This window comes from Columba livia, chromosome 1, assembly GCF_036013475.1.
Source record: "Columba livia isolate bColLiv1 breed racing homer chromosome 1, bColLiv1.pat.W.v2, whole genome shotgun sequence".
Taxonomy (NCBI): domain Eukaryota; kingdom Metazoa; phylum Chordata; class Aves; order Columbiformes; family Columbidae; genus Columba; species Columba livia.
In genome coordinates this window covers 97957077-97983150 of record NC_088602.1, presented here as the reverse complement: position 1 = coordinate 97983150, position 26074 = coordinate 97957077, and the positions used below count along the sequence as shown (strand labels likewise).

The 26074-nt window shown below is 38.5% G+C and overlaps 1 protein-coding gene across 10 annotated transcripts in view; it reads left to right on the top strand.

Annotated features, from left to right (window-relative positions):
• The window catches only part of KDM6A (lysine demethylase 6A), a 157145-nt gene extending 138152 nt beyond the window's left edge, over positions 1–18993 (top strand). For 4 of the 10 annotated variants that reach the window (XM_065069665.1, XM_065069644.1, XM_065069697.1 and 1 more), the window contains 10 exons: positions 510–715; positions 3052–3116; positions 3219–3293; positions 5051–5199; positions 6198–6312; positions 7990–8177; positions 9423–9564; positions 14567–14693; positions 15641–15811; positions 18123–18993. In XM_065069665.1, coding sequence (XP_064925737.1) covers positions 510–715; positions 3052–3116; positions 3219–3293; positions 5051–5199; positions 6198–6312; positions 7990–8177; positions 9423–9564; positions 14567–14693; positions 15641–15811; positions 18123–18152 — 1268 coding nt within the window. In that variant the 3' untranslated portion in view covers positions 18153–18993. Of the gene's footprint in view, positions 1–509; positions 716–3051; positions 3117–3218; positions 3294–5050; positions 5200–6197; positions 6313–7989; positions 8178–9422; positions 9565–14566; positions 14694–15640 lie in introns of all 10 variants that reach the window. The other 6 variants (XM_065069651.1, XM_065069686.1, XM_065069658.1 and 3 more) reach the window with 3 other exon arrangements.
• The last annotated feature ends 7081 nt before the right edge of the window (positions 18994–26074 follow it).

Genomic DNA, 26074 nt, shown 5'->3' with positions numbered 1-26074 from the left:
GAGCACAGACAGAAGCTGAACTGCGGATACAGAAGCTTACAGATAGACTTTTCCGAAGGAAATTATGGCTACACGTCTTTGTGCTTAGATTTAATGATCTATAATCTGACTGCATACAATATTTTGGATAGAAAAACTTAATTGCTGGCAGAAAATGTACAATGGAAGCGCATTCATAAAAATCTGGTTTCAAAAAAAATACTTTGTTGGTAATAAATTTAAACATTGTTTGCAGAGTTGTTTACACAAGGCATGTAAAAAGTTTCTTGGAATATAGTCCATGCAGTATCTGCCGAGTTTTTTCCAAGCTGCTTCTGTCGTGTGCAGAAAAGCTTTTTGAGTGTTCATCATGAGTGTTGATTTTCAACCTAAAGATGGGCTGTGTTGTGAAGGCTGAGGTGGGAAAAAATGCTTTACTTTAAACCTTTAGACAACTTTAAGTATTAATCTTCTTGAAGCTTTTTATTATGTTTTAACCGTCATTTATGAATTTTATTCCTATTCATTAGATCTAGGACTCTTCTCTACTAAGACACTGGTAGAAGCAAATAATGAACACATAGTAGAAGTGAGGACACAATTACTGCAGCCAGCAGATGAAAACTGGGACCCCACTGGAACAAAGAAAATCTGGCGTTGTGAAAGCAGTAGATCTCATACCACAATTGCTAAATATGCACAGTACCAAGCCTCCTCATTCCAGGAGTCTTTAAGGGTAAGTCTGTAGTTATTATTTAAGTTGTCATTTACAGGGTGTATACTAGCTATGGTACCAGTTAATAATGGCTGTTGAAATCAAATGGAAGCTCTTAAGGAAAAGGAGACATTTCCGTTAGCGTGAAGAGCACAGGTAGATGTGCAAAATCTCTTTTGAGTAGAGAGTCAAAGAGCATGTAGAATGTTCCTCCCAAATGTTTGATGGAAGGCTTCTGGCTGTTACATACTTTAAAAGCTTGTTAGCTTAAGCTTTCATATTATAATATCAAAATTCATGCGAAAATATTGAGAACTTCAGATGCCTTTTTTTACCTTATATTGCTTCTAATTTCATGCATGGTTTGAAATCAGATTTCTTTGTTGTTCACAGTATTCTGAATTAACATGAATGTGCCTTATTAGAAGTTTACAATCATACCTGTCTTTTGTTTTGTTCCAAACGTAACAGCACGTATTTAGTTTAGAAATTGTTAGACATATGTGACAGAGTGAAATATTTGAAATGTTATTTTATTGGTATTACTTATTAACATTTTTGCTGAAGTAATGACCACATCCAGCTGTGAGCACTTCTTGGAGTCTAACATTATCTAGTGTTATAAAAAGATTAAGCTGAGGCAGAACAAGGACAAAGATATTATTGACCAGTTGCTACTTAGAAAATAGGGAAAACGCCAACGTGGGGAATTGACTGTTCCAGTTTTCACTGCCATTACACAGAAACAACGATGGGTTCAGTAAGAAAGGAAAGACAGATTCTAAATTTAAACTTTGTGCATTAGAGGAAAGGATTAGAAATGAAGAAATTAATTGGTAGCTGAAGAAAAGAGGAGGAAAGGTTGTCACAAGATTTTGAGTAAGACTGATGAAGGATGAGGCAAAGCAACAGGGATACCATTGGGAAGTGGGGAGCACTGAAGTCATCAAGAGCTTGGGACAGTGGTAATAAACTTAAGTAGGTATCACCTGAAGTTTTCTGGTGCCGCTTGGACAGTTGCCACCAGCGTTGTGTTCTTCTGTATCATTCCAGGGGCCTGGAGGACATTACTTCACCGGAACGTTTTTGATAAATAGATAGACAGATAGATATACACGTTTAATAATATATGTAATTGATCACATACCGACTTGTCAGCAGGAAAGCTTTAATTTTGGATTTGCACCAAGAAGTGACCTACAGGATTATCTGTTTGTTTTGGTTTGTTTTTTTTCTCTGTTACAAGTTGGTGGTAAAAATGCAGTATATAAAATAATTTTCAGTGATCGTTTTCATTTTTCCCTTGGGAATCAGAAAGACACTGGTTTAAGTGTATGTGTGTCCTTCGCTTAACACTGCTTTGTCTTGTCCTTAGGTGACTTTTCATGGTGTTCAAATGAAAGCTTTGTTTCTTCTTTCTACAGACACAATCCTCTTGGCCTGCCCTAAGTGATTTTTTTTTTTCCTTTTTCCTCTAATAACTATTACATTCCTTTTGTAACATGCCTTGCAGTATTTGATAAATCCATCATCACTGGGTTCCTTTTTGTTTCTCTTTGTTCTTCATTCAAAGGATGAATAAGACTTTCTCAGGTACATAGGGCACTTTGAGATTTAACAACAAACCCATTCAAAGCCAGCAATCTTTGGATAGTCTCCAGGCAGTGCTTTCCTCCTTTTTGTCATATGCTTTTTCCTTCTATGTCCCTGTACTTGCCAACAAATAAATCTTTGGAACAGGGGTTTGAGCACACTCTGCTAAAAAGATCAAATTACATCATTTAATATTGGTTAGATTTTTTTGACTTGTCATGGTCTGAGCTACTGCGGTGCTAAAATAGCATATGGCTATGAAAAATTCAAAGGATTTTATATAATGTATTTTATAAAATGAATTTTATAAATGTTAGCCATCCTAGTTTCTTATCAAGAGACCTGTGTGACTTTGAAGGAATGTAAATGTTATAGTGTGAAGAAGTTAATAGTATTCCTTAAGATTGGGTTCCAGTTCACCTGCATAATGACAGAAGCAGCATACTCATTTGCACCTGTAATGCAGACTAGCAGAAATGTTTATAGTGTAGACATTGTCTGTTGTCCTGGCCTGAGCTACACTGAATTTATAGTCATGCAGAATTTTTTGCAATGGCTTTTGACTAATGACTTCTTAAATTTTTGTAACAATAATATTAATGTAAAATCTTAGATACAGATATTTTAAAGAGTGAACCAGCATCTTGAAACAAATGTACCTATCTCTGTGAACGTTATCACTTTATACCCATATAGATTATATATATTCTTATTTTTATGTATATTTATACATATAAAACAAGCTCCGCAATTGCATTTTGTAGGAGGAAAATGAGAAGAAGAGTCACCACAAGGACCACTCGGATAATGAATCCACATCTTCTGATAAGTAAGTGTGGGATAAATGTGATAGTTCTCTAGTTTCATGTGGTTTTCTACATCATTCCAATTTTCATATTCATCTGTTATTTTTTTTATTTTATACTTTCAGCTCTGGGAGGAGGAGAAGAGGACCTTTTAAAACAATCAAGTTTGGGACCAACATTGACCTGTCAGATGACAAAAAGTAAGTTAATTACAGTTTCTCCTGTTCACAGTGATATTCTACAGTATGAGACTCCTTCTGGAAAACCAATGTGTTCCTCTCAGACATCAGTCAGTCTGTTGATAAACCCAGTTCAGTTGTACACTCCATTTCCACACTGAAATTGTTACCTTTGGTCTACAGACTGTTGTTACGAGTCTTTCTCAAGCTAAAATATATTGTCAGCCTTTTCTTTCCAGGATCTTTATTTTTCCAGAAATTAACTTAAACATTCATCAGAAACTGTATTTTCTAGTCCTTCTAATACAATCCGTTTGTTTGATTCTGAGGCTTTAAATTGTTTACTTACAACTTCTGACAATACCAAGTTTTCAGTCTTTGCATCAAAATTGTAAGATTACAAGTTTTTTCTTCTTTGTTTGCCTGGATTTCTGTTACTTGTTTTTTGTTTCCTTTTGTTCCTACTGTCATCCTTTCTGGTTCCACTTTTTTATAGCTCTTGCTTCTTTATCCCAAAATAGGGTTCAAAATATGTACTTAAGACCAGACCTCTGGTTAAAACATGATACCACTCCCAGAACCTCAGAAAAAGGAATAAATTGAGTATTCTTTAGGCTACCTGTTCTTCTGCCAGTAGATTAAGTTAGCTCAGAAGAACATCAGAAAGCGTTAGAAATTCTTTGGAAGGAAGTGGGGTTTTTTTTGTCCAGTAATATTTTTTTTATTTGGTTCAATCTCTAGTTACTATATATTTCCATAGAAGATCCAGCAGGTGTAGGCTGTCAGTCCCAGAAGCTGCAGTACCAAATTTCTGATCTACTTCAGTCATTAGAGCAGAAGAAAAGGTTATGGTGTTTGAAACCGGGGAATAAAGCCCACTTAAGATCCTGAGGTTTTTTTGTGGTATAGTCACTGAAAGATCAATGTGTGTACATATGTATGTGATTAGAGATTGTTATAAAATTTTAAATATTGATGTTAGTTTCTTCTAACAAAAATTCCACCTGTAGATATAAAATCGTAGCTAATAAACTAGTACTTAAAGCAAACCGTTGGGAGAGAGACTTTAAGGTAAGCGTAACTAACCTGAGACTCATAGGGAATTGGATTTTGATACTTCACATAGTTCTTGTAGGATCCCAGATCTTCTGATCTGTCGTGTCAGCTTTCGCTACATAACTATCTTTCCCCTCAACTAGCCTGTAAAATTTGTGATGATATTTGGAAATATTTTAAATTTGAAAGAGTAACACAGATACCTGGGTGACATTACAGAGCTTAACACGTAAGTTCTGGGATTTTTCTGTTGTGTATGCAGGTAGTTAACTTCATTTGTAGTCACAGGAATTTTGTGAACACACTAGAATGTGTTTAGTCAGTCAGCTTCATATATGTTGTAGCATCATATTGTTTGGCTCTTGAAAGCATGGTTAACAGTTCCTGACTAGCTTAGCGAGTTGAAGATGTGCACTGAGGTGTAAATTGCAAGCAGAATTTTCTGGCAGTTTATCAGCAGACTGGCTAACTGCAAGAGTGAGTCTGGTCACCGTGGCTTTTAGCTCACCCTCAAGTGAAATTGTCGTTTAAATTTCTGTAACTGTCAAGTAAGAGTATTGCATTGTCTCAGCTTCCTGCTTAAGAGATGCTAAGGTATATAGAAGTAGGTTGCCTGCTCACTCTTCTCCTATGCTAACAATTTTTTGAAAATGTTCATATTACTCAAACTCTTCTAAGAGTTTTAGGGATTCACAGTTTGTCAATTTGCTATTTTGCTGCAGGTGGAAGTTGCAACTTCATGAACTGACAAAACTTCCTGCTTTTGTACGTGTGGTATCAGCAGGAAATCTTCTAAGCCATGTTGGTCATACCATCTTGGGCATGAACACAGTGCAGTTGTACATGAAGGTTCCAGGAAGCAGAACACCAGGTGAGTATAATCTCTTTGCATGAAAAAAATCAGGTTCTACTGCTGTGGTATTTGATTTAACTACACTGCAGATTTTCCATGTATTTGGCATGCCTAAACATGATGAAATTGTATATATTGAGTATTTTTTTAATTTCTTGTTTAACTGAACTTTGCATGTATGAAGTACTGAATTACTTTATAGTGGAAATTTCTGCAGTGCTAGGTAATTTAGGTAATTACCATACTAACTGATTGCATGCAATACTGGATTCTTTAAGGGAAAAAGTAGATGGGTTTATATACTTTGACAGTATTTGTATTATACATGCCTTGAAAGTTTTTTACAGGTTTCCAAAGTAGGTATTGTGCAATCATAGAAATCAGTATACTTTTACTTTTTAGATTCTGAGGATAGGAGTCAACCCTCCATAATGCATAGTGCTGTGTTAAGGCACTGGACTGAGACTTGAGGGATCTGGACTAAATTTCAGGGTCTGTTTTTTCTGAAGTACAACTTCAGAAAATTCCATTAGGTATTATGGCTCAGTTTTCCAGCTGTCAAAAGAAGATAAAACACTGACATTTCTACATTGATTTTGAAAGCTCCTTTGGGACATATTTTGTTACTACTTGTCTATTCAGTGCCTGAAGTAATGAAGTTTTGCTTCTGACTGAGACTGTCAAGAGCTAGTCATAAAACACAAAATCTAAGCTTTGGCATCTTGAAGCATTTATTTCTACAAAAAGGGAACTGCTGAAGTACTGGTCAGATTTACAAGACTGGTAGTTTCAGCTTTTCATTGTCCACAAACTAACAAAAGGAGAATTGTCATATCATTGGTAGCTTAATTACATTTCTTAACACCGTAAAGCACCTAAATAACATGTAAGTATCATATAGAAATATGTACATACTTTAACTGTGATTTAGGTTTTTCACTAACTTTGCATTTTTGTACTGTTGTTTTGATAGATCAGCCTTACGTAAAATGTGTTTATTTTTCTCCAAATTGCAGGTCATCAAGAAAATAACAACTTTTGCTCAGTAAATATAAATATTGGTCCAGGTGACTGTGAATGGTTCGTTGTCCCTGAAAGCTATTGGGGTGTCATGAATGACTTCTGTGAAAAGTAAGCTGGGCGTACTGGTTTTTTATTAAGTTCTCTGTGTCTTTCTCAGACTTAGGGGGGGAAATTACTGAGGGTATTTTAAGAGGAAGTTATTTTATGGGTTCTCCATGTAGTCAGAAGAGTCTTGTAAAATAAGACAAAATGCAAAACAGTACATTTGTACAACGTGCAGAAACCTGGATTGCCTGTGATAGCTTTGCTTTCAAAAATTAACATCAGGTTCATTATGTGTTTTTTCAAATACAGGAATAAAGGCAATACAAGAAGTGAGAGAGTGGTAGTACTAAATGCTCATCTAGGTTCATGATTCAAAAATCGGTATTATGATTAATGTACATGTTATACACAAGCAAGTACAGAGTCATTGGTATTTTGGCATGGCTTCTTGGTGCATCTAGAGAGAGCGCTTAGTTTACTCAGATGCCAGGAGGTGTTGTGGCATACTTTACATACATTTACATGTTTGTAGCTTGCCGGAACAAGCTAAGATGCACTGACCATTGGAGAAATACTCAGCCAGCTCAAAGACTTGGGTTTCTGTGCTGTGTCTTGTGTTGAGTGGATGCTTTTCAAACAAAACACACACACATGCAGAAGGACTCCCCTTCACCTTCAAAACAAAAACAAACAAACAAAACAACAACAACAACAAAAGAGCAATTTTGTCCTCTAATGGTGCTAGTTTTCAGGCAGTAGCTTCTGAAGCTTATTTTATGGGAGATTTTTTTTCTTGCCCAGTTAAAACTGAACTAAGCTCTTGACTTCTCTTCAGAACTTTTCCAGAGCTCTGCAGATGCATCTCAGTGTCTCTGTACTCCATATTTTCTGCCCATCTACTGACAACTGTTCTTACTTCATCCATTAAAATTGTAGTTCCACTGATGCAATTTTGATATTTCCAATGATGACGTGCCTTTTACCCCTGTGACACAGCCCTCTTGAGGGTGACTGAGAAGCTAAGATCTTGGTAACCTCATAAAAGTTGTAGAGTACCTCACAGAGGCACTGAATTATCTTTGCAAACTGTGAATTGCAAATGCTCTCATGCAGTATAAAACCAGTATAAAATTGGGAGAGAAGTAAGTATTTTGCATAAGCATAGTGGAAGAGTTCGTACTTAGGAAATCCATGTGGAGGTCTTTTTTTCATGCTTCTCGGGAGGGTCAACATTTCTTGCCTGAATAAAGCATAGATGTGTGGATCACAATTGAGATGGTGCCAAGTAGCTTGTTATGTGGACAAGCTTCATGTGTATACACTGACAGTGCGAGTACCTGGTTGGCTTTGCTCAAAACAGAAAACATTCTTAAGATCTGGTGTGGTCTGTAGATAAAACCAGTCACCAGTTGAAAAAGCAGTATTTGACACCAGTGTCATGCTAGATCTGACCAAGGATTTCTATGCCTGTTAATAAGGTACTGGGAAACTAAAAGGAAAATTGAACAAAACTGGAAGCCATAAACTGACTTCGTGTGGGCGGCTAGATGGTTAGGTGTTTTAATGTGTTGTAGGATGTGAAATGTGGTTTTAGGATTAGGAAGTTTATAGATGAAACTTTTCTTTTGATTAGTCCTCCTGGGTCACTGATGAGATGCAGAAAGCATTTATTGTGGAAGTATCAACCACTAATATGTCTGCTGATAATTGCTGAAGTCTTTATTTTTCCTGTTGTTTCAGGAATAATATGAATTTCCTAATGGGATCTTGGTGGCCGAACTTGGAAGATTTGTATGAAGCTAACGTCCCAGTTTACAGGTTTATTCAAAGACCAGGGGATTTAGTGTGGATAAATGCTGGAACTGTTCATTGGGTTCAGGCTATTGGTTGGTGCAACAACATTGCGTGGAATGTTGGCCCTCTTACAGGTAAGGTTGAGTACTGCCTGTGCTGAACTACATAATTAGGTAATGTTATACTACATTTGCCTCAGAACTTGCCATTTCTTACTAATTTACCATGCTTTACTAGATTAAAAAAAAATAGATGTACTATATTTTAAAACGTGTTGAAGCTTTAAATTAATTCCATTGGTAAGAGGAAGAGAAAGCAGCAAGAATGGAGTCTTTGCCTTTGTTCATTTAATGGACCTGTAAAAGTGACAATTGTGTAGCAAATACTAGCAGAATAAAATATTTAGATGAATCTATACGCTCTGTCTCATAGGCCATTTCTTAATTTTTTTCTCCCAAAATTTGTTTTACCTGGCAGACCAAGCTATAGCTGGCGTATGAGTTAAGGACTTGGCCAATCTAGCTTTTTCAGGACAATGGATGCTTAATTGCTCTTTGGTCAAAGCATCAGCAAATGTGAACAGTTGTAAAATCTTGTTCATAGTAAGCTTTTTCAGACCTACTGCTCTAGAAGCTTCCGTTTCGAAGCATGGTCTTGGAACGTTTTTAGGTGTAAGAATGGAAGGAAATTTCACAGCTAAAATGATTCTGTCAAGCATTGGAAGAGAATATACTTCCAAAAACCTCCCATTTTCTTGAATAGTTTAAGGTGTGTCTTTATTTCATAATGGTGCAATAAATTGTATATCTCCAGGACCGTATGATTGACTGATACAGAGCTCACATATTCAGTTGCAGTAAATTTTGTAAAACATTTTTTTAAAAAGGGCAGGATGAATAGGCTGCTTAATGAAAAAGTCTGGCTCACTGCAACAAATCTCTAAAGGTGCAGTCTTCTTTTGAAGACAAGATATACACCATAGCGTTGTAAAATTACAATGAAGAGTGAATAGAGTGAGATAAAGACATTTCCAATTTAGATATATTTTTTTTTCATCTGAAATATTTCAAAAATGTTTAGGTAACACTTTTTGAAATATTGCGCTCAGTTCACCTTAGAAATCAAACACTTGTCAGTAACTTGTTTTCACAGGTAGTCATTGCTGCTCTGGTATTGTGTGTTCCTCTAGCATCATAAATACATTTTTAAAAAGAAATTTTATAGAATTCAAATGTAGTTGCAGTGAGTGGATCATTGCAAATGAAGTTTAATGTAGCCCTAAAAGGTATACATTTTGATTATAATGAAATTATTTTGGCTCCTGTTGATTTTTATTTCTAAACTTAACCGATTGCTTCTGTAATTTTGCTTTTTTATAGCCTGTCAATATAAATTGGCAGTGGAACGGTACGAGTGGAATAAACTGCAGAGCGTAAAGTCCATAGTGCCCATGGTTCATCTTTCGTGGAATATGGCCCGAAATATCAAAGTCTCAGATCCAAAGCTTTTTGAAATGATAAAGTAAGTTTTACTTATTTGAACATTCACTGTACCTATTTCTTCTTCAAGCATAAAACAATACCTGATTTATAAGTAAGCCTTTGTAAAGTTTTTCCGTCCCTGAGAATCAAGCCAAAATTATTTTCTATTCTGTTTTTCAGCATTTTGTTAATAGATATCATCAATTTCATTACATTGTGTTTGATGCTATTGTGTTATAGCTTTAGAATGATCTGATTAACCTTTTTGTTAAATATGCCATAGACTTAATAGAGCAGTTTACAGAAGTACTTGACTTCGATGACAAAAACTGTTTGGAGTACATACCATAAGAAATAACAAAATTAGGTCATCAACCCAAATATTAGAATTGAGATGTTCAGTCATTTTTACAGCAAAGTTAATTTTACATTTCTAGAACCTCTAGTTAATGCTCACGCACTGTCATTTGGAGATCCAGTATAAATGTTTTAAATAAAGGCCAGTAGGAATGTGAAAACCTCCTTCCCTTTGCTCTTTCTTCTGAACAACAAATGAATTGATGTGTAAAATGTAATTGACTTTAGTGATATTTCTCATATGCATATGCCAAAATGCAGGAATGTTGCAGGCTCAGAGCACCTTTTATTGATTTTGTTTGAAGATTACAACTTCAAACAAATATAAATTGTATTGCAGCATCATTATGCCTAGGTTGAATGGACATTCAGCATGTTTCGTTGGTTTGTCCTAGAGGAGGTGGGGAAATGAATTCCAAAGCACTTTACTCATCCATGACAGTACTCAGGTAGCAGCACTCTTTGTTTTCCTTAAACCCACCAAAGAAGTTGTAGCTTGAGCACTTGTTAATCTTGTCAGTGCACTGGATCCACAAGTGGTAAATCCTTCTATAATGTGCCTTGAAATGGACCTTTAAAAAATTAGTAAGTTAACTTGCAAGAAAAGGGCAAAGAAAAATATTTTTTCCCTTCTAGTAGGATTTGTTGATGACATCTGAATGAGACATAATTTTACAGTATGAATTTAATATTAAACTATTAGTGTTCGTAGGATGTTAGCTGTCATAAAAAGGGAGAGGAGAAACTGAATAGTTAGAAATGAGAAATAGAGAAAAAGAAGCAGGGTGTGGGAGAGAGGAAAAAAACAAAACAACCCCCCACCTTATTTCACAAGCTTGAAACAGTTCTGGAAAGTTTTTGGCAATATATTATTTCAATATTTTGGCACCTGTATTTTGTGTTTACACAATTTTGAGGGGTTTTGCCATGCTTTAGGCCTAAAGGGAGAAAAACATGACTGAGCATAGCATCCTTCTACAAGAGAATCTCTTAAACTGTTGTGAAAAAACACATAGGATGAAATGGGTGTTTCCTATTGTCTTGCTGGCTGACTGCAGCTGAGTTTCTTCTTATAAGAGACCTAAATTTTAGGTGTACATTACAAATAAAGAGAGATGCTGAGGAGCAGATAGAAACTTGGGTCTTGCATGCGTTTGCTTTTTCCAGTCTGCTGAAACCACTTCCAGTTTTCTTGGATTAAGCCCTACATCCAAGTTAGTTGTCAGCCACATCCCAAGTTCTGTGCTGTGTGCACAGATGAGCTCTGGTTTGTAACAGCTAGTAGCAGTAACCTGAATTAACTCTTCCTTGTGGTCACTTCTGTCGTAAGGTAATGCTAGAAACAGGTGTCACCAGAATAAACAGTCTAGGATCTGATCTTGCACACTGGAAATGCAGAAGCCTTCATGAATCTCCTTTAGATAGGAAAGCAGTTGCATAATTTTGCTATGGACTCCTTGTCTGCAGGAAAATAGCACCACCTGGCAAGCAGTGGTTGTCCACTGCTCCTGGATTTTATTATGTAGAAAATGCAGACATTTCTGTGTTTATATATATGCGCGTGTATGCACATGTATGCAAACACTTCAGAAATAGTGATTTCTGACACAGCTGGTTGATTTTCAACTTGACTAGCTGACTCTTTGTTTGTCATCAGGAAAATAAAATGTATGCAGCTGTCATCATTTTGCCAAAATGCAAGTTTGTATCTAAAATTGCACATGGAAGATCCCTGAAATGTTCAGGTAGTTTGATTTCTCTGTCTGGGGCTTCTTAAATATCAGAATAGTAGAAAAGAGTAGCTCTTAGAAAACAATAAAAACCAGTTCCAATTTGAAAGACAAACACAAATATGTTTTACTGAGTTACGTGAGAGTAACCGCTCTAGAGGCAATGAACTAAAGTTTAAGAATACATATAAATATTGGGAACCAGATTAATTATGCCAAGAAATAAAATAGCAGTATGGAAAAAAATAATAGACGGAAACTTTACTTTTGAAAGAAATCTGAAGCTTCCTTATATTTTTAGCCTATGTGCAACTCAGTGCTGTCTTGCTAGATAAGGCACAGAGTAAAAACTGAAACCTTCTTGTAAAATGTTTTTTAAAGAGTTTATATTAACAGTAGAATCATGAGCAGGAACAAAGGGAGAATGATTTAAAAATTGACTGAGGTAGCGTAGCCATCGAGATAAGAAAAATTAACCTCAAACCTCTTAGATGGAAGCTACAAGGACTTTTACAAATGCATCTGAAGAAGAGAAGAATTTTCGAGGTAATGGGAATATAGTAATAAAGGCTTAAAAATTAATTCCAAAGTAACTGAAATACTAAGTTCTTTTACAAAAATAGTTTCAGAACTGTCGAAGAATGTGACATGGGAGAAATGATTTTGCACAAAACCATGAAGCCAAATAGAATACGTTTTGGTATCAGTGGGGAAGATATATTACTGAAAGATACAAAGAGGTCGGTTTTGCATTGCCATTGGAATGGTCTCCGTACTTCAGAAGGTTTTACTGAATATCTAAATATTCAAACACTGCCTTTCTAGAATAAATCAAGACTATGTCCATTTTAAAATCTTCTGTTAAATATTGTAATTTGACTTGACGTCATGTACTCATACTCCATGCCATACCTGTCAAGGATTTGAGAGAGAGAGGTGGTCCAGATGTTCTTTTAACTGAATTCTCACTGTACAAGAATAAAAGCAGGCCTACGATATTAAAAGCTGACACTGTTTAACTTATACATTGTGACTCTGCTAGACACCTTTTTTGGCTTTCTTTAGGCTTCCCATACTTTAGGAAGTTGCGGTGCATTTTCAAAGTGATACTTCGTATGCTTTCTCCCAGTCTTTGACGGCATAAAATAGTTAGCATTTACATTTTCAAGTGCCACTACCAGGATCTGAATTTTATCCAAACACCTTTCAGCTGTTGTTTTCAGTTGTGGTTGCAAATTTGGCAAACTTTTCAGCAATGTTACATGTGAGTTACATTTTGGGCAATTCTTTCTCCACAACTGTTAACACTAGAAAATTATTTCAAAATAACACTTTGAAAACTGTAAGTCAAGAGTGGAGAACAATGGTGGTAAACATGCAGGTGCGCTTCCAGTTGCTCTTTGGCATCCTCAAAGATTTTTCCAGGTAACACCAGAAGAGAAAAGTAGCTTTTTATGCTGTATTGCATAAAAGAATGCTATACCCAAGTTACTGAACTTATCAGAAACATGTCTACGTTAGCTTGAAATTCAGGTGAATTAATACATGATCTATTGCATAAGTCCCATTAGCATCAAACTTTGAAAGTGTCAAAGGAGTTACAACTAAACAAGCTGTTTAATTTTCTTGAAATGCAGTGTATGAAAAGACGATGTTAAACATAGAAACACACTTTCAGTTTTGTGCTATTCTTACAGTGAGGGTATTAATGAAGCCATAAACTGTTTTTTAGTGAAGATGAACAGTCTGAGTTTAAAACATCAAGAGGAAAGTATCTAAAGTAAGCCTAAGAGTCTATTAACTACTTGGAAACACATGAAAAAAACATTAAAAAAAAAAAACCAAACACAAACCAACCACACACCAAAAAATACCCCACATGTATTACATGTTTAAGGCTTTAAAATTTTGATGGAACTCTTGAGCACTTCATTTTCTGTCCAACATTTATTTTTTCCCTTACATTTTTTCAGTCCTCCTTCTGCATCTAATGAGCATGTAACTTAACCACCCTGTGGAAGAGAAAATTAAAGGCTGCAAAGGCTGCAGCTCAAATGAATAGGATAGCTGAGAGCTAAAAGTTATTCTAAATAACATTGTAGTTTAGAATCTGGCAACGTACTTTGCCAGCTTTTTTTAGACGATGCATGTAGCTCATACAATGCTAGAAAACAAGTTAGATTTTTCTAGTACAGAAGAGAAAGAGAACTGTATAAAATGGTGAAGGTAAAACCGTTTTGTTTTATCCTTTACAGAATTATGGCAAGGAATTGTTGATTTTCAATTTGACACTTAAGCGGTTCTTTTCTTCATAAAATCAGTATATTTTTTTTCCATCTTTTCCTGTGAAGGGACTTTTCTAATACTTACCTGTCTATAATTTTTACTTTTACACTGAAGAAGACACTTGATAGATTTCATTTCCACTGTGTGCATAGTAATTTATGTCAAAACTTGGCTTTCCTGACTTTGGATAACTGGAAGTTCAGTGGTGTTGAGGAAGTAACAGAGGAAGATGTCAGTTAAAACAGGTCTTTGGACAGGATGTAAAATGTAAACACATTGTAAACAGTTATTTTGAACCTGGCAGTTCAAACTAACTTTTTGCTCATAAATTCAGAGTTCAAAATAAAATACATTAATTGCTTTTGAAAACACATTGTTTTATGGCGCTTAAAAGAGCATTGATGCATTCCAGTAAAAAATGGAAGATCCGGCGTGTTTGCAGGGCAAGAGGCAGTACTGAAATAGAATAAATCTAGACAGAGGTCCTTAAGTATGTGGTCAAACTTCTACGTAAGTCATGGGTCTGGTGATTCCTATTAGCCAGCTGTTCCTGAAATCCCAGAGGAAGAGGAAACTCCACGTACAGCGTCTTGGAAGAAACTAAAGCCTGCTTGAATCTCGCTATAAAGTTGAACATTGAACTGAAAATGCAACTGGTTTTGGTTGCAGGTACTGCCTGTTAAGAACTCTCAAACAGTGTCAGACACTGAGGGAAGCTCTAATTGCTGCAGGAAAAGAGATTGTCTGGCACGGGCGAGCAAAGGACGAGCCAGCTCATTACTGTAGCATTTGTGAGGTCAGTAAAAATATGTGTTGGGCTTGTGTACTACTATAATATTTATTTTAATGTTTTCCTAACCTTTGTTGTTGTTGCTATTTTAATTTTGCTTTCATGTTGCAGCATCTGCGGTGCATTATAAGAAGCACATGTATGTGAAGATGCAGTACTGTCTTCAAAGAGCTTAACAAGCTGTTTTTCTAGATGTAGGCTGTATCTTGCTGCAGTCTCTCCAACACTACTTCTCCAGTGTTGTTATTCACTAGGTCGATTTTCAATTCTCAGTTATTATAAAAAGTTGTTATCCCTTCCTGCATATAATTTGATCTGCTGAGCTTCATTTTGAAGGTGTATCTGTCTTCATTTAAGAAGTCAACAACAGCCCCAAAAGAGAGAGAATTTAAGTCCATTTTCTTCACAGGACATACCTTTTTGCTGAAATTTTTGATTCTACTTTCTGTTAATAGGTCCTTTAAAGCATTTATAATAGTTTTCATTAAGCTTACTAGAAAATAAAATTTTCCTGCACCCTGAAAATCAGTTTCAGTTTACTTCTGACTGAGCCTCTTGGGCAGCATGGGCATGTGATTGAGTAGTAAGGAAATAAATCACAAACTTCTTTTTTCAGACAAATTTTAAAAAGGAAAATTGAGTATAATTGTTATAAATTCCCACATTGCTGAGTAACCTCTCTTCAGAGCATAAATCCTGCTTTATCAATATTGACCATAAGCTTTCCCAGAGCGCTGTTCATGCAGACGTCCTAAGTGTAGTATTAGTGGTTTTACAATATTTCAGTTCTCTGCCTGAGCCTTGGGAGGATAGATTTTTCCCTGAATAGATCTAATTTTTCTCTTTGCATGCACAGGGTAAAGGTGGAAATTTTAATGAAAACACAGTTTTTATGGTTTAACTTTTTAAAAAATGAAATCCTAACAGTTGACTTTCTGTTTCCTATCTAATAGGTGGAAGTCTTTGATCTGCTTTTTGTCACTAGTGAGAGCAATTCTCGAAAGACCTATGTTGTGCATTGCCAAGACTGTGCAAGAAAGATAAGCACGAACCTGGAAAATTTTGTGGTGCTAGAACAGTACAAAATGGAGGACTTGATGCAAGTCTATGATCAATTTACATTAGTAAGTCATATTAATAAGTGGGTGCATAAATACATTATTTGTAAAGCAGTTGTAGACTGTCTTGGTACTCCATTGTATGAGTACCATGGACTCTGATTCAAATGGAGTTATGGGTTGTGTGTGATAGTTACAGAACAACATGCTGAAGAGTCAGAATTATGTGAAATAGTAGAGTAACTTACTGCAGAACGTAACCACTGAGTTTTCAGGAAAAGTATGATGTTACAATTCATAAAGTTGTGGCTTTAAAAATCCAATAGAGATCACCTGAAGACCATAACTGGATCAGATGGAGATGGGAAGAATCAGGACAGTGAAGCTTGGAGAAACTAGCACCAGGTTCAAGAGCATCTCTAATACATTGGTTGTGGTATGAAGTCAGTATAGCAGCAGAGCATCCTACGCACTCAGACCCCTTCCTTCCCCTTCCCCACCCATCCCCTCCCAAATCAGCACTGTCCTTCTGCTTAGCAAGTGGATGCTCTCAAACAGTTCTGTCTTTTGGCTTGGGGCCTCCTTTGCATTTCAATTTAAAGCAAACAGCCTCTTTGCCATTATAGCTTTGTGCTATATATGGCAGCCTCCTGCTTTGAACTGTGTCAGCACAACTGTCCTAACATTTCACCCAGGTTTCATTGTTTCAGGCAAAGATGGCTTGTTTGTAATCACAATGAAAGCGATGCTGGATTTATTTATAAGCCTTGCCTTTCTGTCGAAGACAAAACTTTGGACAAAGTGTTATGAGAATTTCATGTTGAATTAAACGTAACAGCCCAGAAATGGCTGTGCCTTTTGATTCATTTCCAGGTGCTGCAGAAACTGTATGTTTAGACAACTAGTTCATGTAATGCTAGCATAAGTCATGACCTTTTGAGCAAAGGCCTCAAGGTTCAGCAGTAGAAGCTGTCAAGAATGCAGGACCATGTCCTCTGAATTTAATTCTCTTCATTGGTTCTACAGAGCCTGAGGTGGTTGAACTTCAATTCATACTTCTAGGAGCCCATTGTCATTATAGTTTGTGAAATACTGCAATTTCGAAGTGATGATCTGTTACAGAAAAGCATATAAATAAACACTTGTTCTCAGATATGTCATCCAGTTGAGTGGAAATGGGCAAGAAAGTTTCTGTATGGAAGGAGGGAGGGAGGGGTATTTTGTTGTCTGTGTTTATAACTTTATATAGGTAACAGTGATGATGTCCCTAGAACAAGGATTCTCAACCTGTGAGTAGCTCCCTCCCCCACCAAAGCCCATACCTGCAGCCCTAAAGGGCATTAATAATTGTTCTCTTGTGAAATCGGTACACACATTCAGTTCTTTTAAAGGGGATACAGTCTTGATTGAGAAGAGTCATAGCCTAAAATAACATTTCTCAGATCTGAGAGAAAAGTTGAGCTTTGTTGCAAGTCACAGGACAAAGATAATCTCAGATGGCAAAGATGTGTAACAGGCCCAACAGAGAGACTCTTGAGTTTGGGGTAAAGTATCGGGAGTAAACATGGGGATCAGCTAGTGTTAGTGTTTCATAGGTGCGTACTATGGTATGATTTAAAGTGTCTTTAAAGACTCTGAGCAGCTTCTTGGAGGGGTTCCACATCAGGGCAGGACTGATGAGCAGGAAAAGAAGATACGGAAATGCAGTCAGAGATCGGGTATTTTGATGGTAATGTTACAAAGTGCAGCGTTGGGAAATAGTTGGGTATCTTCTAGGCCTTGTCTCCTGAAAGCAGGCAGGAACAAGACACCTAGCTTACTTCACTCTTGAGGCACAAAAAAAAACCCCAAAACCCACGTGAACTTTGTCCCCATGTCAGAGAACCTGAGGTGCTTTCCACAGATATCCTACCATCAGCCTTATATGATATAGTTTGGATAGAGGGGAAGAGAAAAGAAGCTGGCAAGGCATTTGGAGAGCCACAAATGGACAATCCCCCCCGCACTGGTAAACAGGTTGAGAATCCCTGTTTTGGAGTATATTAAGATACACCTATGCTGAGCCCACATGGAGCTCTTTGCTGGCCACAATGGGACTTGTTTGGCAGCTCACATTGTAGTAACACAGGCATCCCCACAGCATAGTCCAGTCTGCAGTATAGGCAGAATCGTAATGCAGAGTAGTCACAAAATAAGCGTTGTATTTTCCAACACAAGTTGGGAAAAAAATGCCAGTGTCCACTTGAGAGAGTCCTAAAGTGTTAAAACAGTAGTGCGTGTGACTTCACGCGCTCATGGTTACAGTTTGTGCAGGTCTTGGTTAAACGACTGAGTTTACACCCTTGTAGAAAAGGTAATTTAATGTTTTCTTTTTCAGGCTCCTCCATTGCCATCCTCCTCATCTTGACATTTTTTCATGGACATTAAATGAAAACTTTTCTGATATTCAGGAAGTGACCCAGTTCTGCACCACTGATTTTTGTAGCTATCCCGTAAGGCTGCTGGCTGAAAGCTGTGTCTATGCAACCTTCCAAGTGCGGAGTGTCAACCAACTGGACAGGAGAGAGCACTGCCTCCTACTCCAGAACTCAAAACAAATAAAGCTCATCCAGCTGTACTTCAAAAAAATAATTCCATGTTTTGTATATATCTGACAAAACTGGCAACATTATACAGACTACTGACTTGAAGACCACCTCTTTTGTATTTCTCTGTTTCTGGGCTGATGAGTTGGTTTCATCCATTTTTCCCCCTCAGAATTTCCCTTGGAAAAAGAACTAGCTTAGCTGGTCATTTCTTTGTAAGGTAGTTAGAAATTTTAAGTCTTTCTTTGGGCAACTTTTTTTTTTTAATGTGAAGAGTTAGGTGATATAAATTTTTTTACTGCTTTTACGTTTTTCTGTCTTGTTTTGAAACCATGACGGTTACACTTTTGGTTCCTAAATAAAATTTAAAACAATTAACAGCCAAGTCACAAAGATAAATGGGTTGCACATAGACTAAGGAATAAACTTCAGATTTGTGATTTTTGTTTCTAATCTTGATGTAAATTTACACTATTTATAAATACATATTTATTGCTTGAAAATATTTGTGAATGGAATGCTGTTATTTTTTCCAGATTACCTGCCATTGAAATTTTAAGGAGTTCTGTAATTTCAAACACTACTCCTATTACATTTTCTATATGTAAATAAAACTGCTTAGCATTGTACAGAAACTTTTATTAAAATTGTTTAATGTTTAAAGTTTTTCTATTGTTTGAGTTTTAAAAAGATTTTATGTACAGTGCCCAGTTTTTTGTTTTTTTGAATCTGATTATATATATTTTATATATACTCTTGTGCTTGTGTATATATATAATATATATAGGAACTCGAATATAAATATGTGTATAAAGATTTAGAGACTAAATTTTTCTCGTTTTAAGTTTTACATCTATGGTAGATTTGAGGTGTCTACTGTAAAGTATTGCTTACAAAAGTATGATTATTTTTAAAGAAATATATGGTATGTATCCTCAAGACATAAAATGACCTTCAGACTGGTTTATTGTTAAATTGCACTTTTTGCAATAACAGACCAATAAATAGTTGCTGCCAAAATGTAGTAGTAGAAAATAAGTAATGGCTAAACTTTAAAGCTCTGCAAGAAAATACCAGCTTTGACAGGAAGTTTGGCACTAGTTGGAGAGGAGAAATGAAAAAGGTGGATTTGAGTTCAGGTGGGGATATTCTCTAGGATTCAACCAAATTGCAACTTCAGTAATACAGTATGTTCTATTGACAATTTCAAAAGTTCAGACTGAGTCATCTTGGCGTCACTGTTGACCCCAAAAACGGACGTTGTTTTGTGGTATTCTGTTGTATTTTCACATATTTTGTAATACGAATTCACTGGTAAATTTTTGAAGCACTAGGTTTATTTAGGACAAGTTTCTGATATATCATTGTAACAGTTTGCAGTTTTAATGATGGTATTTATTTTAAGTTGCTCCTTTCTCATTAGCTTCTTGAAAATGCATTAAATCTAAATTTCAAAATTGATAGCTCTCTTATCGATCAAAGTTGACTGATGCAGAAGGCTCTGCATCAGTTTCTCATAATTTCTCATTAGTGGGGGTATGGTAGTGTTTGCATTGTTAAATTTTCTGTAATCAATGTGACGTGTTAAAGGCACAGAGCATGCTAATAGTTTCTTTTGCACAAAAAGAATCGCCTTTTACATTTGTAGCTTCAAATGAAGGGTGTTTTAATGAAGAATCAGTACAGCTTGTCTAATGCTGTTAAGACAGTTTAACCATAGTTATAAATTATTTTCTTGCTAATTCCTACGAGAGTCGGACAAAAGGGTATAGTGATTAAAGAAACGTATAACAAATGCTCTTGCCAGCAAAATTATCAACTAGCAGTTAGGAAGCCAGTATTTGCAGTTCTGTAAAGATGTAAGTCTCAGCTCTTGATAACAAACTCTACAAATAGTCATTTTTTACTTGTGTATTTTATGCAGTCATAAACATTGTAATCTCGACAAACCATGCTGCAACTGAAAAGCTACTCCTTTACAGTAGTCTTAAACCCAAATAAAAACAAGATAACTTACCTCAACTAATGGTAAACAAAAAGTCCTTGTTTCTCAGTGCTGTACAAGAACATTGCTAACTAGGGAAAGAGCTACTGGGCGCTACCAGAAGGGCTTGGCACCTTCCCTCCCCTTTGTAGAAGAGGATATGCCATTACCGAGGACAAAAATTTGTATTTCACCAGTTAACAAGGAGACCAAATCATTAGAGCAGCAGGCCGTATTGCTCACTCTGCCTGAAGGTTTTGTCGTGGGTTTGAATTGCTGCAGGGCTTCAATACTTTGCAGTTTGCCTACTTCTTAATTACACTATGCTCCTAACCGATGGACAGTTTTGATCTATAAGCTGCTATGATTTTAGAATGCTTTTGTTTCCTTTTATTAAAAAAGCACAAGTTAATATTTTATCAATTGTAGTTATTACGAAGCACTTCTGCTTCTTAAGTTACAAAGCACGGGATGCAAGCGAAACATCTGTGATGTCTGGGCATTTCCAAGTGTTAGCAATGGGGCAGGGCGGGGGAGGTGGAGCCCTGAGCTGAAGGGAGGGGACTGACTCGCTTTCCACAGAACCTCAGTCTTGGGACCCTTGAGCTCCGCAGCTGCAAGCGGTCCTGGTTTGCTTGTGGCTACACGTTGTCGTAGCAGGCTAATTAAAGATCAATGCGTAAAAGGATGAGAATGCCCAAAGAAATGGCATTTCTTGCAAGAATTTTTGAAAGGTACAGACTAACAGAAAAACAGGCATTATTAGGGGATGGATAAGAGCAGAGATACAAATGGGCATTTAAAAGAAAAATAGTAAAAAGTTCAATTAAGGATGAGGGAATTAGAAGTAGCAACACTTGCTACTGAACTGTGGATCTGAGAACTGTCCTGGAGGAGCATAACAACAAAGGGATCCCGTAAACGAGGAGAAGAAATAGTTGCATGTTTTCTGAACTTTATTTATTTATTATATTCAACAGAGGATTTGATTTTTAAGGTTTCCTTCGGGTACTCAACTTGGAACCAGTATCTCCCTGCTTTTTTCATGAGAAGTGAAGTCCTACCAGTGGCTACATTTCAGAAGTAGTGGTGGTGGTAGCTATGTACGAAGTATTTAGAGAAAGGTCACTAGGAAAGTGAGAAATACCTAGTGACAGAAAATTGCCCAAACTTCCTGAATTTATATGGTAGATAGTAAAGACAAAGTGTCCTGAATCTGCACCTTTCTAGTTGGAAGGACTTTTAAAGTAGTATTAAAATCATGTTGCTTTGCTTAAATGAGCACAGCGTAGCTCCGTTCAGTATAATAAAACAGATTGTTAGAAGAAGGGTGAGCAAGGATGAGGGACTCCACAGTTGGTGATGTCCTGGCCACAAATACGTTTATTGATTAGGAGGTGGAAGATGGAAGGGTTCAACTGAGATGATGCGGAAGAGGGAGCTCATCCTGGGTTGCTGCCCTGATCTGTGGCGTAGAGAGATGAGAAGAGAGGGCTTTTAAGCCTGAGCTTCCCTAGGTCACAGCTGTTGCGTCTTTATCTGTAGCAGGGACTCATGGCCCAACAATTTGGTGATGACTGAGGTGGGGCCAACAGATAAGGGTGGTAGGGAAGCTTTCTTCTCCATGGCTGCTTTAGCCCGTGTGGGAACCAGGCAGAGGGAGAAGCACTCCGGCTGGGAGTTCAGTGGTCCGGCACGGGGAAAAGGCTGGTGAGGGTGACGATTTACCTCTGGGGCAGGTCAAAGCCAGCCAGCACTGACCGCTTCCTTTGTGGTGATGCTGACAGCAGAGGAAGGAGGAATGCAGGTGGTGCCGGCACAAGTTAAAGCTGAAGCTCAAGTTCAAGCAAGCTCAGCACAGGGCTGCTGCCTGCCATGGAGGAAGGCACAGGGTGCCAGGGAGGAGGCTGCTGGCAAGGCAGCAGTGTGGGCCCCAGGGCAGCCTCCTTCCAGGAAAACAGCATTCCTTCAAAAAGGGGAAAGCAGGATGTATTTGGTCATTGGGAAAAAGGCTGGGATGGAAGAGGAGACAACACCTTGTTGGTGCCAGGTGCTACCTGCAAAGCTAAAGAAAATGGCAGGTGGAGAGGGAGAACCACCCCTGCACTGCACCCGGGGCTGGGGCTGAGCCTGTGCTGTGGGAGGTTACATGGGGTGGAATTGGGTGCAGCCCCATGTCGAGGCTGGGGACACAGGGAGGAGCCCTGAGTCCCACAGGAGCTGAGACCCTGGGCCTGGGCTGGAACCCATGAGCTGGAAGAACTTGGGTGGATTTTAGCAGCCTTGCTGTGGAGGAGGGGTGCTCGGCCCCATCCCAGGAGCAGTCATGATAAGAGGGGAGGGAGAAATTGTTAAGAGGCAAACACCCATTAAAATATTGAAAAGACTGGGTATGGGTGAGGTGCACATAAATAAAAGGGCCTATAAGAAAGATGGGAGCAGACTTTTTATGAGGGCCTATTGTGACAGGGCAAGAGGTAATGGTTTTGAACTAAAAGAGGAGAGATTCAGGCCAGACACGAGGAAGACATTTTTTGCAATGAGAGTGGTGAAACACTGGCCCAGGTTGCCCAGAGAGGTGGCAGATGCCCCATCCCTGGAGACATTCCAGGCCAGGTTGGACGGGGCTCTGAGCAACCTGATCTAGTTGGAGATGTCCCTGCTCATGGCACTAGATGACCTGTGAAGGTCCCTTCCAAACTATTCTATGATTATATATATTCTTACTTACTTTGGGAAGCCATAAAAACAGACTGCATGGATGGAAGAAGGGAAAAGGGACCTCATAGTGACAAGGACAGGTTCAACAGGGCAGGTTCAGCTTCCAGCTTCACCTCTTGGGCAGTAGTATCAGCATTTCACAGGTCACTGCCAGCCCCCTGTTGCCATGGGCCTTGTAAAAGAATTCGAATACAACTGCTGTTGCCCCTGCCTGGGGAATGACAAGGCCTTGGGTATACACAGCAGTTAGGATGCATGGATGGAGGGTGGAAGTGGGTTGCAAATGGATTTATCATTAGAGCCCACTGCCTTTCTCCTGTCCTGCCCCTGAGCTCCCGAAGGGCAACGGCTCCTCAGCTGCAGAAGGCAGCATGCTCTGGCTTCTAGCAGGATAGAGCACTGCTCTCAAATGACACATCCCATATTTTTTTCTGATGGAAGATGATTTCGGGTCTGGTTTAAATGTGAGCTGTTGCCCAGGGTGTAGGGAGGTGACACGTGTTTTGGAACTGAAGCTGATGAAAAAGGAGACCAAGCCAGAATAGGCTCAGGAGATACCAATTTAAAAGTTGCAAAGCGCAGAAAACAGTTAATTGATAGGCTAATAGTTAAACAAATGGGCACTAACTCCTTTAATTCGTGGAGCTGGGAGATGCTTGAAAGCATCTCACCCAAAGCCAAGGTGTACAGCCCAGCCACTGCCAGAGTCCATGGGAACACCGAAATGGGGTATGAAAGAGTCGGCTGTAAAGTACATGCAAAAACTTAAAATCATTGGAAGGGGTAGAAGGAACACCCCAAGAGAAGACTAAGTAGTGTTAAGTTGTATCCATTGACGTGTAGCTGGACTGTCATTTATATTAGCCTTCTGGACACAGAGAAAGATGATCAGGAATAAAGAATATTTTCAGCCCTTTCCTCCATTGTCCTTTTCAGCACCTGAGGAGTTCTTTGAGGAAACGGGACTTTTCTTGAGCAGTGGTCAGGCATCTTTAGTTTTCAATGCTCTATGTGAAGTGCAACATGCAGTTCATCTTCTGGCTGCTGCTGGAGTTTTAATCTGTTCAGTTTTATGATATGGAAAGTTTAGGATTTTGAGTTTTGTGGGTTGTGTTTTGGTTGGGTTGGTTTGTTTCCTGTACACAGTTGTCACGGGATGGCTGACTTTCACAGCAGCAACTCGAAGGACTGTTGTTCCAGATCCTGGAGAAGGCTGAGGGGTGAGCAATGGGTGCAAACAGGGTTGGGTCACCTCCTGTCTGCAGCCAAGCTTCAGGTGTGTGCAAAAAATGACCTCTTTAAGAACCAAAGTTGACCTTAAATAGGAATGGATTTTGGGTAGTGGAGGATAAATGACCCACCAGGAATAGCTTCACTTGGGCTGTGAAAAAAGCCAAGGAAGATAACTAGCAGCCAGTCGCAGTTGCCACAGGTTGTTCGTTTGTTTGTTTATTTTTGGGGGGGAGGGTGGGGAGCACATACAGAGGAAATTTTAGGTCAGTAGCACTTGGCAAGGTGTCCAACGCAATGTGAGAAGAGCATCTGCTGCGGTTCTGTTCCAACAGTCCAAGGTCATCTCGAAGGGCAAATGTCTTTACAGCTGAAGATCTGGAAACGTATTCCAGGGGCTCTGGAGCTGCTGGCAGGCTCGGGGCATTCTTACAGCTCGGTATTTACGTGCAGGACCTTGTCTTGTTCATGAGATGCCAGTGTTCCCTCTGCTGTCCTGGATTAAGCGCTGATGATTTGGGGATGTATTACTGCAACAGGGCAGCTCTGCCCAGCTCCTGCGTTGGGTGCCAGGAGGAAGGAGCAAGGGGAAGCCAGCTCCGCTGGGCAGTGGAGAGCAAGTTACATCAGCCTTGTTTGTATCCCCCATGGTGTAAGGACCTTTTAGGAGCACAGAATCACAGAATAGTTGGGGTTGGAAGGGACCTCTGGACATCATCTAGTCCAACCCACCCACTAAAGCAGGTTCAGCTGGAGCAGATCACACAGGAATGTGTCCAGGTGGGTTTTGAATGTCTCCAGAGAAGGAGACTCCACAGCCTCTCTGGGCAGCCTGTTCCAGTGCTCTGGCACCCTCACAGTAAATAAGTTTCTCCTCATATTCAGATGGAACCTCCTGTGCTTCAGTCTGTGCCCGTTGTACCTCATCCTGTCATTGGGCACCACTGAAAGGAGTCTGGAACCATCCTCTTGACATCCACCCTTCAGATATTTGTAAGCATAAACAAGATCCCCTCTCAGCCTTCTCCAGGCTGAACAAATCCAGCTCTCTCAGTCTTTCCTCATAAGAAAGGAAAGGTTTTAGGTGGCAAAGTGATCGTGGTTATGCTTGAGGAGGCAAGAAGCTCCTGGACAGCTTAGGGGTGCTGATGTATAGTCATCAAATAAGGGTGCAGATACCTGATACCTGGCTGGCTGGTTTAAAAATGACAACCAGGTTTTAGTGACACATTGAATATAACGTTACTGAGAAACAGAGGTGTGGGCTCAGCCCAGTGGTGCCCCATGGGAGTGCCAAGCACTCACATGGCATGATCCTAACAAGTTTTGCAGCAAAATAACTGCACTTTAGCTAAGAACCAGCTACAGCAGATCACGGGCTGGTAGATGTCTTAGGAGAAAAAGACCTTGGCTCCACGTGATTAGGTTCCCGTCATCATTATCACAGCACTCAACTGCAAAAATAGATTTTAGTATTCCTAAATAGGGATGAGGGAAATTGCTGTGTCTGTGAGCCATGGTTGTAACTATGTGATTATAAGTAAAGTTGCAGCCTGACATTTAAATCCTACTCCAGCATCTTTCGGCTTTTTGTGCCTGTGTGACCTAGTCAGTAGTTCTACAGGGTTATCTCTGAGATAGATACAGCAGAAAACACTCCCCCTGAAAAAGAAACATTAAAAGAACAAGGGAAAAAAATCACTAATTTTATGAGAAGTGTCTTAGAAGTGCAAGAATACATTTTTTTTAAAGATAGGAAGCCAAGAAGGAGTGAAGTCTACCAGGGCAAAACTCTACGCAGGCAAAAAA